Here is a 17,913-nt window from a genome sequence, read left to right on the forward strand (position 1 = left end):
CTGTTTCACATTAAGTTCATCTTGGAGAAGAAGACTTCCCCTGGGAAGGTGAGGTGTGAATCCAGCCCTCAGTTTCTCCATTGCCTTATCTATATCTTTAAACAGTGGCACACTGGCCCTGTTTAAAATAATTTACACCAAGTTTGAGAATTGCAGAAGGAAATGTGTGTTTATTTCTTATTTTCTGTGTTGATAACCCTGACTGTATATCTTTGTATACCTGGTCTGCAGATCAAAATGAGCAGCTGTAACTAGCAGATAGGTTTGGGTTTGGTGGCTGTAGCTTGCCCTCTGGCAATTTATTTACCCTCAGCCACCACCAACTATTACTTGCAACTGTGCATTGGGTGCCAAGTTTTTCTCTCTCTAGATGGTTCCTGGTGGTGCCTGCTTTGGAATTTGAGACGTGTTATAATGTGTTCCTCCAGGTAAATAATAACAGGCAGGGGAAGTCTGGAAGACTTTCTGCAATATATGCATCAGCCACTGTGCTGGGACCAATTGTTTCATCCTTTTTTTTGGGCATTAAACTTGTGAAGGAACCTGCTTCCTCAAGGATGGCTTTTCCTCTCCTTTGTACTGGCTGGGGAAAACTGAGACAGCAACATCCTTCTAAGAGCCAGCTATGCTGGGAATGAGGTGGTGGCCGTGGGAAGAGGACCTGCAGTGTCTAGGTGTGGCCTGGGAGAGCTGAGGAGGTTGTGGGTGCAGCCCTGGGGGAGAAGAAACAGCTCACAGGTTGTGAAGCAACTCCCCTGTGAGCTGGTTTGTGCTGAGGAAGGTGGGAAAAAGTGGATGCAAGTGTTGGAGAGTAGAAAGCCATTAGTGCTGCAGTGATGGGCTATGCCACAGTATTGAGGCAGGAACTGTGGGAAGCAGTTAATGATGTCCTGAGAAAAGAGAGGATCTAGAACTTGGGAACCTCTCCTGTTCCTTTAATGTTTCCAGGTTGTACTTATGAGTAGGAGATACGTCTTGCAACCATAACTTGAACCATGATTTTAAGCACCTTTGTACCTTAACAGAACTTTTCCCCGGACATAGTCCTGCAAGGATGTTGTCTTCTCTTCTAGTTATGTCACCTCTAAGACTGTTTTTGTAAAAATCAAGTTCTTGGGGTGCTATGATTCTGGAGGAATGTTGCTAAGTTTTCTTGCCCTCACAGTTAGTAAAATGTTGCAACTAAATGCTTTGAGGGATAGTAAAGCCATTGAAAACCTAATTTACATACAAGTTTTGATTTGTCTGATTTTGGACTTGTCCAGAGATTTTTGGGTCTTGGGCAGTTGAAAGGAATTGTCAGTGAATTCGAATCCACACAGTTCCCAGATTTCACTAGAAGAGGATTTTAGTCAGAAATACTAGGTCTGTTTCTGGGAGGGTGGTGACAGGATGTGAGCCGTATGTTGTACATTGAAAGAAATGGCTGCTCTTGATCTGCCAGGAACAGATACTTGGATTTAAAATCAGAAGAAAGAAAGGACACCAATTCTGAATATTTTATTTAGAAGTGTACCTTTCTAAAGTTTATTTTGCATAGACACTTTAGTTGTTGATCAGTAATCAGGAAGGATCTGGAAACAGTTTCCTGTTAGGGTCTTACAGATGGGGCTTGGTGCAGAGATGAGGGACACATTGCAGCATTTAACTGGAAATGGATCTGACTCAGTTTGGACAGCAGGACTGTAGTGAATCCAGACCCTGCATCAAATGGAACAGTCAGTTTAACTGGTGTGAAATATTCTCCTGCAAGCAGAAGGCAGAGACTACACCAAGAGCACAACCATAGCCTTCTGCCAAAGGCAAGCAAGAGGCTAAAAGAGACTGTGCTGTTCAAAGAATAGAAGTTCAGATAGCTGCTGTCACTGCTTCTGCATTTCTTAGTACTTCAAGGTATTTGCAAGTGTCACCCATATAAATAATAATAAAAAAATCCACCCCCAAAGTTAAATTATTTCATGTGTCTCACACTAACTCTGAAAGTCTCTGCAGAAGGATTATAGCCCACTTTTGAAAGGTGGGGAAGTAGTAGTAAAAACCCCTTCATGATAAATCCATTTAGTTTCAACTTCACAGGTTTTGCACAAGTTCTGAGACTACTGAAAAAAGTGAGACCTCTGCCATGTAAATCATGGAGTGAGAGGTGCTCACTGATGGAGAAGTAGGTTGGTGATGAGAATCATCTCCCTGACACTGACTGACTCTGAGGGACACAGTTTAGTTCTCAGATTTACCCTTTTGTCTTGCAGAGAGCTGGTAAAGTGCCATAATGAGGCTGTCCTTGCCACTAAGATGACATGTTTAAATCAGTATAAGCATCATCCTCTTAGGGTTGTGCTTGGAACAGAGAACTTAACTGAGAACAGAGTCAGAGCACAGAGCCAACATGTGCAGAAGTCCCTTATGAAGAATTGATAACCCAATGATGTTCATAAAAGTTGGATTGGTTCATAAAATAAAAATGAACTCAAAACCTCAACAAGAAAGTACTTGTAACTGGTTACACCCTATCTTCATCTGCTGCAACTGACTTGTTTCTGTTACAGTGAGATTTTATGCCATGACCATAAGAAATCAGCAGGAAATATAGAGAAGTCAGGGATTAAACAAAATTAAGAAATTTGTCAGGACACTTTAAGTAGTTTTTCAGTAAAAGAAATTTGTTGGCAAGCTCTGTTGACACCTGACAGAAGCATTCTCTCTGCTTTAATGTTTCTGGAAAATTTTATACCTTTCAGTTCCCAATATGGCCTGATAAGAAGTGGCAATAAAGTTGTTTTCAACAATATAATTGATTACATCTTTCTCTTCAGAGGTGCTTGTATTGATGCCTGATCTTTGAAGGAGCTGTTTAATATAAGAAACAAGATCTAGTGCAGAGCTTAAGGTAGATGTTTCCCAAGTTCATTATAATTATGGATATTATTGAAATACTGTGTTATTGTTCTTAGCACAGAACCTGCTGGTCCACTATCACTCTTATTAAACCAATCATTTCATATGCACTTAAAACATTTCTTGAGAGCAGTCAGAGCTAAAATCCAGAATTCCTAGTGATGGCTATATTCCTTTGCCATTCAGCAACAGTGCCAGAGTGCTGCTAAATTTCACAGAAACTAGTGAGTGCTTACCCATGTTTTTGTGATCAGTATGCATCTTTCCAGCGGGCTACAGTAATTTCACGACTATAAGGCGCACCCTTTTGACTAAAATTTTCCCCTGAACCCGGAAGTGTGCCTTATAGTCCGGTGCGCCTTATATAATGGACAACGTTGTGAAATTTGCCAAGCTGGAAGTGTGAGCCGCAGTGGGGGGGCGGTGCCACGGGAGCGCCGAGTTGCGAGGAGGGGGCGGGAGCGGGCGGCCGCAGCTGGCAGGAGCCGCACGGGGAGGGAGGGAACTGCCGCTGGCCCTGGCCCCAGTGTGGGGGGAAGAAGAAACCGGGCTGCACCGGGTGCGGGGGGAATGAGAAGCCACCAAGCGGCGCCGGCCGTGGCCTGGGTGCGGGGGGAATGAGGAGCTGCCGAGTGGTGCTGGCCGCGGCCCCGGCCCGGGGGGAATGAGGAGCGACCAGCAGGAGCCACATGGGGAGAGAGGGAGTAGGCAGCGCTGCGTATTCCCGAGCCGCGGACAGTCCCGAGCCGCCCTGAACCGCAGCAACCCTGAGGTGTGAGCTGTGGCTGCCCTGAACTGCGGCAACCGCGAGCCGCGGCCGCCCCGAGCCCCACCTCACCAGCTGGGGGCGAGCGGGAGTGCCGGGGCCCGCCCGTGCACGGGGAGGGCGCTTGGTGCTGTGTTTAAAGGCTACACCAATCTGTTAAAATGTTTCCAATTTGAGCACATGCCAGTAAATTCCAGGATCGTGGGATTCCATTACTAATTTGTTACTTTGTTGCACGCAGCACTGATCTTCACTGCAAAAAAAACAGTACGCCTTATAGTCCAGTGCACCTTATATAATGTACAAAGTTGCAAAATTCGCGACTCCTGGTGGTGCACCTTATAGTCCCGTGTGCCTTATGAAATTACTGTAAGTGTTGCCAGCAAGCACACTTAGCCCGTCTTTTATGGTAACAACATATTTTTTGTTGGTTTTGGTACATCTTTGAATGTTCCTATAGGCAGTGATGCCAAAGGAATTTTTCAGACATGATGACAAAGAATAATTGATACACAGGCAGGTGGGTTGGCTGTGCAAAAGAAAAGCGAGAATGATCTATTATATGAGTCAGCAAAATGTGTACCCATTCAGTTGTTTAACAGAAGTTACATTATTCCTTAGGTAGAGAGTCTTTTTATAAAATTACTTTTAATACTTGTTAATTAAATTAAGAAATTGGTTATTGAAAAGAAAACTTCTAAAAGACCAATCTGAAGAATGCTGGACCTATAATAGTCCCTAAAGACATGCATATGGAGTATAAGGTCTATGACTAGCAGAAACCACAGGTAGCCACACCAGATAATCACAGCCATAAATATATCCCATACTGTTTTGATGTAGAACATAGTGAAATAGCTTTTGCAGATTTTTTAGGCAAAATGGGGGAAAAAAATCTTATTCTGTGTCCAGACAATTAGGGAGAACTAATCAGAGGACTTGTCTGGACAGCAGGAGTGACCAGGCAGAGGAGGTGTGGGGCTCAGCACTCGCTGTGTCTGCTTGGTGCTGTCAGCTCAAACCAACTTCAGCACCAGTTTGCAGTAACACAGAGACACTTCCCCAGTGATAGTGTGTAAAAGGGAACAACTAATAGAACAGCTAATTCTTGAGAAACTCAAGTAAAATTCAGACGATTTGGGGTTTTTTGGGGTTTTTTAAAAATATTGGTTGAGAAGTTTACTGTTTGTGCCATATTTATGCAAGATCTCACTTCACATCTTCGAGGAGGAGGTTTCCTGCTGCTAAGGTAGAGAGGAGTGTTGGTAGTGGAAGAGTTGAGTTGTTGAGTGCTGTAATTTTCTGAAGAGTTTTCCTTGGGTAACTTTTTTCTATTTATGCAGATTCTTTATTTATTTTTTTGCTTTATTTCACTGTGAAAGACTGAAGATGCACATCTAGTGCAAGCATCCATTTCTTGTGACAAGGTTTCTAGTTGCCATGTCCTTATTTTGGAGCTGTGTTTGATTTATTTTAGGAAATACGGATGTAAGTTACTCCAAGAAAGACCAAGTGGCTTCCTGTTTCAGCAGGATATTTCTTCATCATTAATACTACACTTCTGGTAGAGCCTCCCTCTTGATGCTGAGCTAAGGCCTTTATTCAAGTGGATGCCATGTATGTTCCATGTTCTAGATCAAGCTGGGAACAACAATTAGGCCTTATTATAATAGATAGATAGATAGATAGATAGATAGATAGATAGATAGATAGATAGATAGATAGATAGATAGATATTAAAGTGTGATTCTCCCCATCAGCTGCAAGCAAGCCAGAGACACATGATTGGTGATTCAGAAGTTGACAAAGGAGGATATTGCATTTGCCAACCTCATGAAATTTTGAATATCACAGTATGGAGCTCAGAGCAGTAGGGTACAAGTCCAACAGTTTCTTCTCTAAGTTTGTGATTTTACCTGCTCAACATGATACACATGTTTGTATTCACATGTGGGAAGCAATTGTTATGTACTGCATCATGTTTTAACAGTGCTGCAAAATCAGAAATCACTGTTCTACTATTTTTGGCTGATCCTTTATGTTTTCTTTTGCAGAGCCATAGCCCTGCCCCTCAGTACCAAATTGGGTGTGAGAGACAAGCAAAGACCAAAACCTCAGCCCAGTCCCTTGCTGGAAACATTCTATAGTACACGCCGCAAGAACCCTGAAGAGGTGAGTCCTTTCTTCCTCTGCTTTCCTGTAGATTTAGTGTCTAGCCCGAGAAAATGCCATTTGGAATCCTGAAGTTTAACAGTGGCATTCATACTAGAAATTCAACAAAGGAAACACTGCAGCACTGGTTACCTGAGAGCAGCCGGCCAGGAGAGTCCTCCTGCAATACCATCAACTCTGAGTTCTGCTTCTGAACACCTGTGCTCCCAAAATAAGAGGGACAACTCCTGCTCCCTGCTTACCTTACATGCAGCACAAACTGCAACACAGAGGGTTCTGCCTGAACATCAAAGGCCCTTTCTTGTGAGGTGAGGGTGTCCAGTGAGGTTGTGGAATTTGTATCCTTGGGAGAACTCAAAGCTCTCTGGACATGGTCCTTGACACCTGGCTTTAGGTGGCTCTATTTGAGCAGGGCCCATTGGACAAGGTGATCTCCACAGTCCCTTCCATCCCCAGCCATTCTGTGATAGCTTCTTTTCATACACTGGCAAACCCTGTAAAAAAATCAGTCACTTCAGCTGCCTTGAGCTCCCATATTGCTAATCCCTGCTGCTCAGCCCATGTGTTTTGCTTGATCTCCTAGTTCTAGACTGGGTCATTCTGTGCAATCCAAGAGAATATCCAGTAGGAAAATGATGTTGCCTCTGCTCATTACATCCATCATGATACTGCATCAGAATGCTGAGAGGCGTGACAAGATTCATTGCAGAGCTATAAAATACTACTTAAGCTGCAGTGATCTTTATTGGAATGACATATTTGAGGGATTTGGTCCCTGAAGACAGAGTGAGGAAGTCATTTGGCAACAAACTCATGTGAGGAGACAAGACCAGTTTGAAACTGGGAAAGTTCACATAAAAAATGACAAGTTTCAACATTAGCATTTATAACCAGTTTATTAGAGGTGAATGGAAAGATTTTCTGCCATCCAAGATCTTTACACTAGGAACGGACTGCTTTCAGAAAGATGCCTTAGCCTGAATCAGCTTGGTCTGACGAGGGTCTCCAGCTGGGCTCTGTGGTGGGTCAGATGAGATACTTCCCTATCTGACCTTTGAATCTGGATCTGAACTTGCTGCATCACCTGTTTTCCAGGGTGAGCTGCTCAATTTAGCCAAGCAATGTGACCTGCCAGTGAGGAAGGTGGAGAAGTGGTTCCGGCGCCGTAGGAACATGGACCGGCCCAGCCTGTCGAAGAAATTCAGCGAGGCCTGGTGAGCAGAGCACAAGCCATGAACTCAGGTTTTCACTGCAGCTGAGCTCCACAGACAGCTCACTGCCTCACCCTGTCCTCCATCCCTGTGCAGAGATCCCAGCTCCCTGCCTGCCCTCCATCCCTGTGCAGAGATCCCAGCTCCCTGCCTGCCTTCCATCCCTGTGCAGAGATCCCAGCTCCCTGCCTGCCCTCCATCCCTGTGCAGAGCACATCTTGGGTCTTCCCTGACCCACTTGGCTCTGCTGTAACTCTCTGCTGCTTCTCTGTTACAGAAACATTTATTGCTTTTCCCTTTTGTTTGCAATCCCAAAGTCTCCTTCTACTGCTGTATCTTTATTTCTTACCGGGCCCTTGTTTCTGACTTTTCCTGACTTTGTTACACTGGCATCCTGTTTTGACACACATTTGAACCTGAAAAACTCTCTGCTGTTTGCATCTTACTGTTTTGCTGCTGCATTGGTACCTTTATAGTAAAAATGCATCCTTTCTGTTGCCTTTCCCATAGTTTCTCTTTGCCTCTCTGCAAGGAGATTACTTCTGCTGCATCTTTTCTGCAACTATTTTGCACACTGTTGCTTTCAAAAGCTACAGGTAGCAGGCTAGATTGGATTCTGCTGTCTTTTGACTTCAGCATCCTGAAAATCACAAACCAGCACCCTTCCCATGGGGGTGGAAGCTTGTGAGCAGAGAACAAAACCTGCCTTGGGAACAGCTGTGTTGAAATCCTCCTTGTTATGTGGCGGCACAAAATAAATCTCAGGTCAGACAGATCTGAATGTTGGTTCTGACTCAGCTTTCCATAGAAAAGGAGGATTCTTCACAGCTTGGTTGGAATGCCTTATTTACAAGAGGCTGCTCTGCTATTTGTTTAAGGAATTGGGTTCTCCCAGGAAAACCACATAGTCAAAAGAAATCATTAAATACCTGGAGTACTATTCATCTATCTAAAGGTGTGTATCCATAGGGTAGGCATCAACTTTGAGCTCATCAGCAGGTGCTCCATTTAACACTGCACTTGTAATTCAAAACCCTTGCCTAAAAACCCTAATTCAAAAAGAAGAAAAGGATGTGTATTATTTATTTATAATATTCCATATAGTTATAAATATTTACAGAAACAGTGAATAAGGAGTTGTAAAGCAACAGTGTTTATTCTGCCTCCATCTGGATAAGTGTCAGCTCTCCCTTCACTCTGATGACTTGGAGTAAATAGTAACAGTAAATAGGAAACAGGAAATCCTTTTCTGCCTCAACCCACTGAGGATAATGTCCTTCCACTCACCCTCTGTCACCATGTGCAATCTGTAGACAGAATGTCTCTGATGTGATGTAGCAGCTTTGTAGAGTTTATTTTTGTCTTGGAATTCCTGGGGGTTTCATTGACAGGTGGAGTCTCTCAAAATGCAGTTACATCTGAATTGTTATGGAATTTTTTGGAAATTAAAGGACTGGTTTAAACAGTTTTACTCCTTTGAATGTTTCCTGTGGTTAGTTTATTAGTAACTTGTTTATTCTGTTGGGATGAAATTCCCCTCATTCGTTACTATGTGTGTGAATATTCAGATGACTTTACTCTGTCCGCTGAACTTGGCAAACAGTTTGTATGTATTTCTGTGTGGGTTTGATGTTGGTAAAATCATTACTGGCTCCTCACTGGGCCAAACATGACAGCAGTTAGTTACTGTACCTGATAACAAATTTACAGGCTGGATCTCCAAAGGTCTAGGAGAGAGATTGGCATTGCTTGACTTTTATAAATGCATTTGCTACTGCTGGTAAACTTTGGGATTATTCTCTGCGGGATTTTAGTCACCAAGATTCTCATGTCTTCTGCCATGTCCACAGCAAAGGAATTGCTCTTTGTGAAGTCTATGAAATCTGCTGCTAACATGCAAAGAACTGTGCCTGTTTTGGTCAAACCTTGAACATACTAACATGTGTCTTTGCCTCAGTAGGGTTATTCTTTGAATTAGTGTGAGGATACACAGAATTGCAGTTCAGGGGTTAATGAATGGGATTCTAATGCCCTTTGTTTTCTTTGTTTGTAGCTGGAGATTTACATTTTACATCATTTCTTTCTTCACTGGACTCGCTGTCCTGTATGATGTGAGTACATATGCAGTCACCTGCTGTTCTACCCAGCCAACACCTGCAAGAATGGCAGAGTGTGTTGTCAAACATGCCTTTTCAGATCTGCTTCTAGAGGTTTTCCATACGGGTTGGTGTGTATCCTCTGCATAGCACAGACATACTGGACCATACTTGTTTTAAGGACTCCAGAACCAAGATGTTTCTTCTTTCTCTGGTAAAGCAGAAGGCAGTTGGGATTGTGCAAATTTCTGCAGGGTGGGAGATAGAACACTTACCTAAGCTGGAAGCTGCGGGGCCTGTTTGTGTGTTGTATCCAATACCTCTTTAAGGTAAAGAAATTGAGCTTCCTTTGGAGCATGGGCTGCAATTTAATAATTTTATCTGATGATTTTCTTTTCCTTACCCAGGGTGTGATTGATTCAGGCTCATGCCTCAGCCTTTTCTCCAATTTCATAAATAGAGAGTTCTCTTGATATGTTTTGAACTGCCCCACCAGGCAGAAGTGCTAACCGGAGCCATGGGTGTGCTCTAGTCCCCAAGCTGGGAGTAGGGGCACTGGCCATCTGCTGCCCTCTGTTTTAAAGGCTCCCCTGACTCTTTTGCTGCATCTGGTTCTCTAGGTGAGCTTTGCAGAAGTCTTCTGGTACAGTCTGATGAGTTACATGATGGAAAATGTGCATATCCCAAGGCAGCAGACAAAAACTCTCCTTGTATAACCACTCATTGTACAAGTGTAGGACTTTTGAACTTATACAGACTTCCAAGTCAGATTTTAAGATACTCAAAAGTATGAGGATTATAGGATGAGCTAGCTGAGAAGTAAAGGTATCTGAATCCCAGCAGCTGTTCTGTGGATCTGTACATCAAAACAGAAGGCCAGCTATTTGAGACCAGCTCTTGAAATTTGGTCTGCATGACCTGCTTAGCATTTTGCAAGAGCCCTGTGGCAACAAGGGACAAAATCATATTCTTCATCATGTTATCTGTCCTTTATATGGGTGAAATACCATTTTTGCTTTTTTAACCAATGTCCTTATTCAACACACATCTTGCAATTTTCAAGGGAGAGAAAAGGGAGACATCCATCCACCATCATCCAAGCACCTCTAGGTCCTGCAGCAAGTATGTTATTCTCTTACCTAAATTGTATTAAAATGACTGCTTTAAAAAGAAGAACAAAGAACTAACATGGCAGGACATGTGAGATATCCTGACTTTCACATGTTTACTTTGTAACCTGAGTAGCTTTTTAACATGCATTTGTTTTTGTGAAACTCCCTTCTTTCTTTAGGAAAAAAGCAAATGTTTAAATTCTGTATCAGTAGTTTTGGACTGATAGCAAAATCCTCTGTGAACCAGTGAAACAGCCTGTAGCAAAGGAAAGTTGTCTTCCAGTAGGCCACTAGAAGTCAGCTGTATTTAGTGAGAGTAGAGGAATTATGAAATTCAGGGATCTGGAGTTCCTCTCTAGCTTAGGTAAACAGTATTCCATAGTTGTTTCATAGTTTTTGCTTTGTCCTTTCTGGTTCTATATCACACATCTCTCACTTCCATTCAGCCACAGACTGCGTCTGTTCCAAATTACCACTGCACCTAAAACCACTGCCTCCTGCTTTGCCTCTGTGCCACCCACACACCAGCAGTGCTCAGTGAGAAGAAGAAATGCTACCTTCTTGCCTCAGCTCTGATACCTGGAGCCCTGTAGAACTTGGAGAAAATTACCCTCATAGGTGTGAGGCATTGTGTTGTTCTGTGAGCTCTGATCCAGTCTGGGCACAGCTCTGGGCAGAGCATGCTCCGTGCAGGGAGGACTCTTGGGGACTTCAGTTGCCATGTTTCTGTGAAAGTTTCAAAACTGCCAGGTTCTAAACTACCAATTTTCTATTGAACAGTGTAGGATCTTTTCAGAGGTTCATTACTTAACAAGCTTCAGCATAACCTTCGCTGTTAGAGAAAAAACCACATACATGACATACCAGTTTTCAGCCTTCTATCTACATTTGAGTGTTATTGTCTAAATCACAGATATTCCTGATGAAATACTTGTAAGATTATTTTTAGATGTTCAAAACATCACCACCACCTCAAGCTTGTGAAAGACTGCAAAAAGTTGGGAGAGATCTTCTCTGAGCTATTTTATTTGGGTTAGTAAATAGTGTGTGAGATTTAAGGCAAATAGCCGCAATTTGGAAATGTCACAAGCAGATGCAAGTCCTTGTAGTGGAAATCTCTTGGCAATTGGATTCCAGACAGCAAGACCAGCTCTGCCTTTAATAAAACACAACAAAATCTAGCAGTAATAAACTAAAGGAATTAGACAATTGATAAGAAAGTAGCTCCTCTGATATTCTCACATACATGTTGCATTTTTGTTGCAGAAACCTTGGCTTTGGGACCATAGAGAGTGCTGGACAGGATATCCACAACAGGTGAGTGACACAAGAAGGAAAGTTGCTGTTATAAATCTTGTATTGTGTTCCTGTATTTTTTTTGAAAATCTGATTATATTAGTGACAAAAAGAAGACTCTGAATTAAATTCAGACACAGACAATCTAAGAATTCAAAGCCAGACCATCATCTGGTGAGAACATCTTTGTATCTGGTATCATCTAAACACAAGAGAAGATGAATTGGCAGAGCACTTTGTCACTACCAAGAGAAAATGAAGACTTATGTTCCAGGTTTTTTTGTCTGAGAACCAAAGCTAGAGCAAGACCCTTTGACTGTATGTGGAGGTTGAAAACTCATCAAGGAGAAAGTAATGCCCAATTCTAAGAGTGTGAGCCACAGGAAATGTAACAGGACAAATGACTGAAGAGTGAGGCAATATCTTTCAAGATGAGTCTCTGAACAATTTGGTATTGTGCAAATGCAAAAATTTTAGGGGCAAATCCGTAGTTCTGCTTAAAAATGAAACCATACAAACAAGTGGGGCTTGAATTGGAATGTAAGACTGAAAGGATCACGCGGGTCTCTCAGTCTCCTGCTCTGTAAAATTGCAGTACATGTCTTGTCAAAAACAATGGGACCCTCCGTTTTGGCACACTGTGATGGACTGACCCTGGCTGGCCACAGTGTGCCCACAAACCCATTTTTCTATCCCCTCCTCAAATGGAAAGGGGGGAGAAAATATAGCAAAAGGCTCACGAGTTGAGATAAAGATAGGGAGAGAGTACTCCCCAGTTACCATCACAGGCAAAACAGGCTTGACTTGGGGGAAAATTATTTTAATATACTGTTAATCAAATAAGAGTAGTTTTATAAGAAATAAACCCAGATCTTAAAAACACCTTCCTGCACCCCTCCATTCTTCCTGCGCTTAACTTCACTCCCACATTCTCCACCTCCTCCCCTGCAGTGGTGCAGCAGGATGTGGAATGGGGGTTGTGGCCAGTTCATCACATCTTGTCTCTGCTGTTCCTTCTTCCTGCTCGAGCTCTTCCCCACCCTGGCAGGAGGGTTCCCCAGTGGGAGACAGTTCTCTGTGAACCTCTCCACTGCAGCTCCTTTCCCCATGATGCAGCCTGTTTGGAGCAGACTGCTCCATCATGGGTCCACCACAGGTCCACAGGTGCTGCCAGGAGCCTGCCCCAGCACAGGGTCTCCACAGGCTCAGAGCTTCCTTAGGCCACATCCCCCTGCTCTAGGCAGGGGTCCTCCAGGGACTGCAGGTGGATTTCTACTCCTTGTGGAGCTCCATGGGCTGCAGGGACACAGTCTGTATCACCATGGGCTGCTGGGGAATCTGCTCCACAACCAGGAGCTCCTCCTTCTCCTACTGCACTGACAAGAGGGTCCACAGAGTTGTATCTCATACTCTCACTCCTCTCCCTGCACCACTTTTTTCCATTCTTAAATACATTGTCCTGAAGGCACTGCCACTATTGTTCATGGAGCCAGTGACAGATCCATCTTGGAGGTGTCTGGAACTGGCTCTGTTGGACAGGGGGCAGCTTCTGGCTGCTCACAGAATGAAAACCTTTCCATGTAAATCCGATACACACCCACTTTCCAACATTTGGAACAACCAGAAAAGACCAAACCCAGGGCTGGTCATGTCCCACTGGCAAAGAGCAAGTCAAGGACAAACCTGTGTATTAGCAGGAACAACAAATGTATTAATAACAATTTCTACTGATCAGACCATTCCCTGTGCTATAGACAATGACAAAAGAAACAACAGTTCCCTCAAATAGTCTGATCTTTGGGGGGCAAAAATACAGCTTCTGATCCAGAGCTCCTGTTTGGATAACCTGGAGTGTGACCAGCACATACCAGCTAGGGAGATGTTCATATGTTCCCTGGAAGCCCCAGGACATCCAGCTGTGCTTCCTCTTGTGGCCAGTTGCTGGTGCTACAAAGGAAAACAAACTAAAATTTATGAAGGCCATAAATAACCAGTTGGTATTTGGGGGCACAGTACTTCACGTTCCTTTGGAAGTTATTGCAAAGCCCCTTTAGTTATAGTAATTATTTATCAAATAAATTCGAGTTTAAGGAGGTCACATAGTGCCACAACAGCAAAAATTGCTTGTTAAATAACAAGATCTTGCTGAGTGGGTCTATGCTTTCAGTTTCCCAGCTGTAAAAGCCCAGATAATTGACCCAAAAGGATGTGAATTGTATTTCCTGCTGGGGTTGGATTTCCCCACCATTAGTTTGATTAAACTGGAAAATCTGTGACAGAGTCCAGGGTATCTGAAACATCTTCAAGCCTAAATAGGGAATTATTTATTCAGCTACTCCTTTTCTACCATAATGAATTGGTTTATGTAATTTTAAAAACTGTGCACTGTCTGCTTAGGAATCAGAATAGTGCTGAAAAAATCCTAAAAATATTCAGGATCTTTATGGTGGTTGCCTGAATGTTTGACATGGTATGGTAAAGTGGAATTTCCCCCGCTGTTTGATTTCATCTTAGCACATGACATTTAGTAAGTGAGTGCGTTACTCAGTTGAAGTATTTCCCCCTGTAGCTGCAGGAGCCAGCTTTGTTGATTTGGTTGTTGTACTGGGTTTTTATGGTCTGGTTTTGGTAGCAGGGGTCTACAGAGGTGGCTTCTGTAAGAAGTTGCCAGAATCTTCCTCCATGTCCAGCAGTGCCAATCCCTGGCAGCTCCAAGTTGAATGTACCACTGGCCAAGGCTGGGCCAGTTAGAAATAGCAGTAACACCTCTGTGATAACAGATTTTAAAAGAAAGATAAAAGATAAAAAGTAATTGCACAGTTGTATTTGCAGCCAGAGAAGAGCAGGCTGAGAACATGGGAGAGGAACAACTCTGCAAGACACCAAGGTTAGTGAAGGAGGTGCTCCAGGGCACCAGAGCTCTGTATACTGTGGTGAGACCATGGTGAAGCAGGTGTGCCCCTGCAGCCCATGGGGATCCACGGGGGATGCAGAGATCCATGCACAGCCCATGGAGAGCTACAGGGGATGCAGAGATCCACCCACAGCCCGTGGGGATCCGTGGGGACTGCAGAGATCCATGGGGGCTGCAGGGATCCATTCACAGCCCGTGGGATCCAGGGGAGATGCACAGATCTACTCTCAGCCCATGGAGAACTACAGGGGATGCAGAGATCCACCCACAGTCCCTGGTGATCCACAGGGATGCAGAGATCCACCTACAGCCCACAGGGATGCAGAGATCCACCCACAGCCCACAAGGATGCAGAGATCCACCCACAGCCCACAGGGATCCACAGGGATGCAGAGATCCACCTGCAGACTGTGGAGGAGGAGCCCACACCAGAGTAGGGGGATGCCTGAGAGGAGGCTGTGACCCTATGTCTCCCATGAAGAGAGGAGCCCTGCTCACAGGCTGGAGCAACCTGTCCTTGAAGTACTGCACCCCATGGAAGACTGACTCATGCCACAGCAGTTTGGGAAGGACTGTTTTCCATGGGATGAGCTTATGTTGTACCAGTTCGCAGAGAGCTGTTGCCTGTGGGAAGGACTCACATTGGAGAGGTTCATGAAGAACTGTATCCCATGGGAGGGGTCCCATAGTTCAACAGGGGAACTATTCCTCTCCCTGAGCAGCAGGAGAAGCCATGGGTAATGAACTGACCATAACCCCCATTTCCATCTCCTTGTGTCATTGGGGTATGAGGTGGAGCTGGGAAGGAGGGAGGAGCAAGGGGAAGGGTGTTTTTAAGGGTTTCACTTCTCATGATCATGCTCTGATTTTGTTAGCAATGAACTTAATTAATATCTAATTAGAGTCTGTTTTGCCCATGACTGTATTTGATGAGCAGTCTGTCCCAGTCCTTATCTCAATTCATGAACCCTTGGTTGTATTTTCTCTCCCCTGTCCAGCTGTGCAGGGGAGTGACAGAGCAGCTTTGGTGGTTCCCTGGCACCCAGTCAGCACAACCCACTACAGCTGTCCTTTGCCTTGAAAGGAGTTTTCACTTGCAGCTCTTGTACTAATGTATCTGATGGGTATTTCCATCTCTCCTTCTCTCTCAGCCTCTCCAACCCTCCCTGTTCTTGTATTACATGCTGGAGCTCTCCTTCTACTGGTCACTGGTCTTCACTTTGCCCTTTGACGTGAAGAGGAAGGTGAGTGGAAGTCTCAGGGGAGAATCAAATACAAACAGGACACAAACTGAACACTTAGGAGAGTGATCTCTAAGTGCATGTGTATAGTGCTAGTCAAGATTTTGTGGAAGTCTCTCCTTGCTCATTCACAGGAATTTTCATTCCCAATCACTGGCTTTCTCTACTCAGTGAAGCAGAGCACACCAACCTTGACAAAGAAAGGTGCAAAGTACTGCAGAGTTCTCAATCCAAACTTAAAATGCAAACATAAAAATTGCTCTTCTGTAACTCTTCTAGGCTGCACTGATCATAGAGACAGGAAATGAGGTGGTTCTCTGTCAGTAAAGCTGCTTGTGTTCCTGGTGCCAGTGTCCCAACACACAGGGTGCAGCATCAGACCATGGCTAGTGAAGGGAAACAATGATCTTTGTTGTGGGGTCCTCAGTTTACACCACAAACTTTTCATTCCTGGGTTTATTGGTTGCCTACATCTCTAGAATCCGTTTGGTATAAGAATTACAGTAAATTCACGAATACAAGCCGCACTGAGTATAAGCCGCATCTCTGGGTGTTGGCAAATATTTCGTTCTTTGTCCATAAATAAGCTGCACCTGAATATAAGCCACTCTGTCGTTCTCAGCGAGGACCCGCGTGCAACAAAGTTGCCAAATAGTAACAGAACGGCGGCAGGGCGGGGTTTACTGGCTCGGCTCGGGCTGTGCAGGCTCGGCCCGCTCGGGGCTGCCGACGGGGCCAGGTAGCCCAGCCCGGCGCTGCCGCTCAGCGGGGCCACTGGGGGCCAGCCACCGCTGCCACTGGGCTCGGTCACCACGGCCTGGCGCTGCCCCGTGGTGGCAGGCAGGGACGGAGCCCCCCGCCGCCTCCCCGAGCCGGAGCAGGGGCGGCCCGGGTCCCCCGCCACCTCCCAGAGCCGCGGCAGTGGCGGCGCGGGGCCCCCCGTCTCTCCCCCGGGATGTGGTAGAGGAGGGAAGGAGGGAGCTCTCCTGCCTCTCTCCCCACCCCCCGTGCTGCCTCCAGGCAGCCAGGCTCCACCCGTGGTGCAACAGAGTAGCAATTTGTAACAATCGCAAAATGCCGACTTTGCTGCTGCTCGGGTCGGCACTCTGGCTGGCACTTCTGAGGTTGTAAATGTCAGAAAATTATTCACATATTAGCCGCTCCTGTTTATTAGCCGCATTTCCGGTTTAGGAGCAAAATCTTAGTCAAATTGGTGCGGCTTGTATTCGTGAAATTACTGTACATGGGTAAGGCTTTGTAGTGGGAGGTTTCCTAGTCACTAGGTAGAGAGATATCGTTGCTACCTGCAGGAACCACACTTGCACTGAGGCAGAAGGTGCATTATGTATTTTATTCTCTACTGTTCCCCTTCTCATCAGGATTTCAAAGAGCAGATAGTCCATCATGCTGCGACCATCTTCCTGATCAGTTTTTCATACTGTGCCAACTACATCCGCATTGGGACGCTGGTGATGGTGATTCATGATGCTTCTGATTGCTTCCTAGAGGTGAGCCAGGCAGAGCCTAATCAGCTATGGTGCTCTTCAGTCACAGAATGTCCTTCTATCTAATGCAACATGGGCCAAGCACTGGGATGTTCCACAGATCCCTCGTGCGGCTCTGCTGACTCAGCTGAGGGTGCCCAGCTGAGAGCTGGGCAGAGCTGTGGTTACCTGCATGCAGGTTGTGTCATACGTGTCTCATTAACCCCCCAGAGTGTGAGCAGATGCTGTCTTGGCTGCTGTTTTATTGTTCTTTCTCCTTTCAGCCAACTAAGATATTCAATTACATGAAGTGGAAAAAGACTTGTGACAGCCTCTTTATGATCTTCTCAGCTGTTTTCCTAATCAGCCGCCTGGTCATTTACCCCTACACGTGAGTCTGCTGCAGTGAGGGGACATGGAAAAGTTGCCTTCTGAGAGACAGGATCATTAGTTGGGTGCTGCAGCCTTTGTTTTCTGGTCGTGGAGCATGTGTTCCTGACTTTTTACACAGGCTCAAGTGCCACGTGGTTGTTGCACCTGCCTTGGGGGTAAACAGGGGTGCTCTGCCTTGGAGCTCATAGAGCAGTCCTGAAGACCTGAAGGGTGCTGCAGAGGAGGAGCCCTGGGCCAGTGGCTCTGTGTTGTCTCCTTTGGGTGGGGAACTGATAGTTCCACATGTGATCGGTAAAGATGGAAGTGGCTGGTCGGAAGCTTCCTCTGTGGCAA

General features: G+C 45.0%; 1 protein-coding gene across 8 annotated transcripts in view; it reads left to right on the forward strand.

The window, feature by feature from the left end:
- LOC117008468 (ceramide synthase 4-like) overlaps positions 1-17,913 on the forward strand; it is a 45,779-nt gene that overhangs the window by 22,966 nt on the left and 4,900 nt on the right. For all 8 annotated transcript variants that reach the window (XM_033082356.1, XM_033082351.1, XM_033082352.1 and 5 more), the window contains 7 exons: positions 5,716-5,833; positions 6,929-7,047; positions 9,098-9,155; positions 11,519-11,569; positions 15,614-15,706; positions 17,083-17,211; positions 17,472-17,578. In XM_033082356.1, the coding sequence (XP_032938247.1) occupies positions 5,716-5,833; positions 6,929-7,047; positions 9,098-9,155; positions 11,519-11,569; positions 15,614-15,706; positions 17,083-17,211; positions 17,472-17,578 (675 nt within the window). The remainder of the gene's footprint in view (positions 1-5,715; positions 5,834-6,928; positions 7,048-9,097; positions 9,156-11,518; positions 11,570-15,613; positions 15,707-17,082; positions 17,212-17,471; positions 17,579-17,913) is intronic.

This window comes from Catharus ustulatus, chromosome 29, assembly GCF_009819885.2.
Source record: "Catharus ustulatus isolate bCatUst1 chromosome 29, bCatUst1.pri.v2, whole genome shotgun sequence".
In the NCBI taxonomy this organism is placed as follows: Eukaryota; Metazoa; Chordata; class Aves; order Passeriformes; family Turdidae; genus Catharus; species Catharus ustulatus.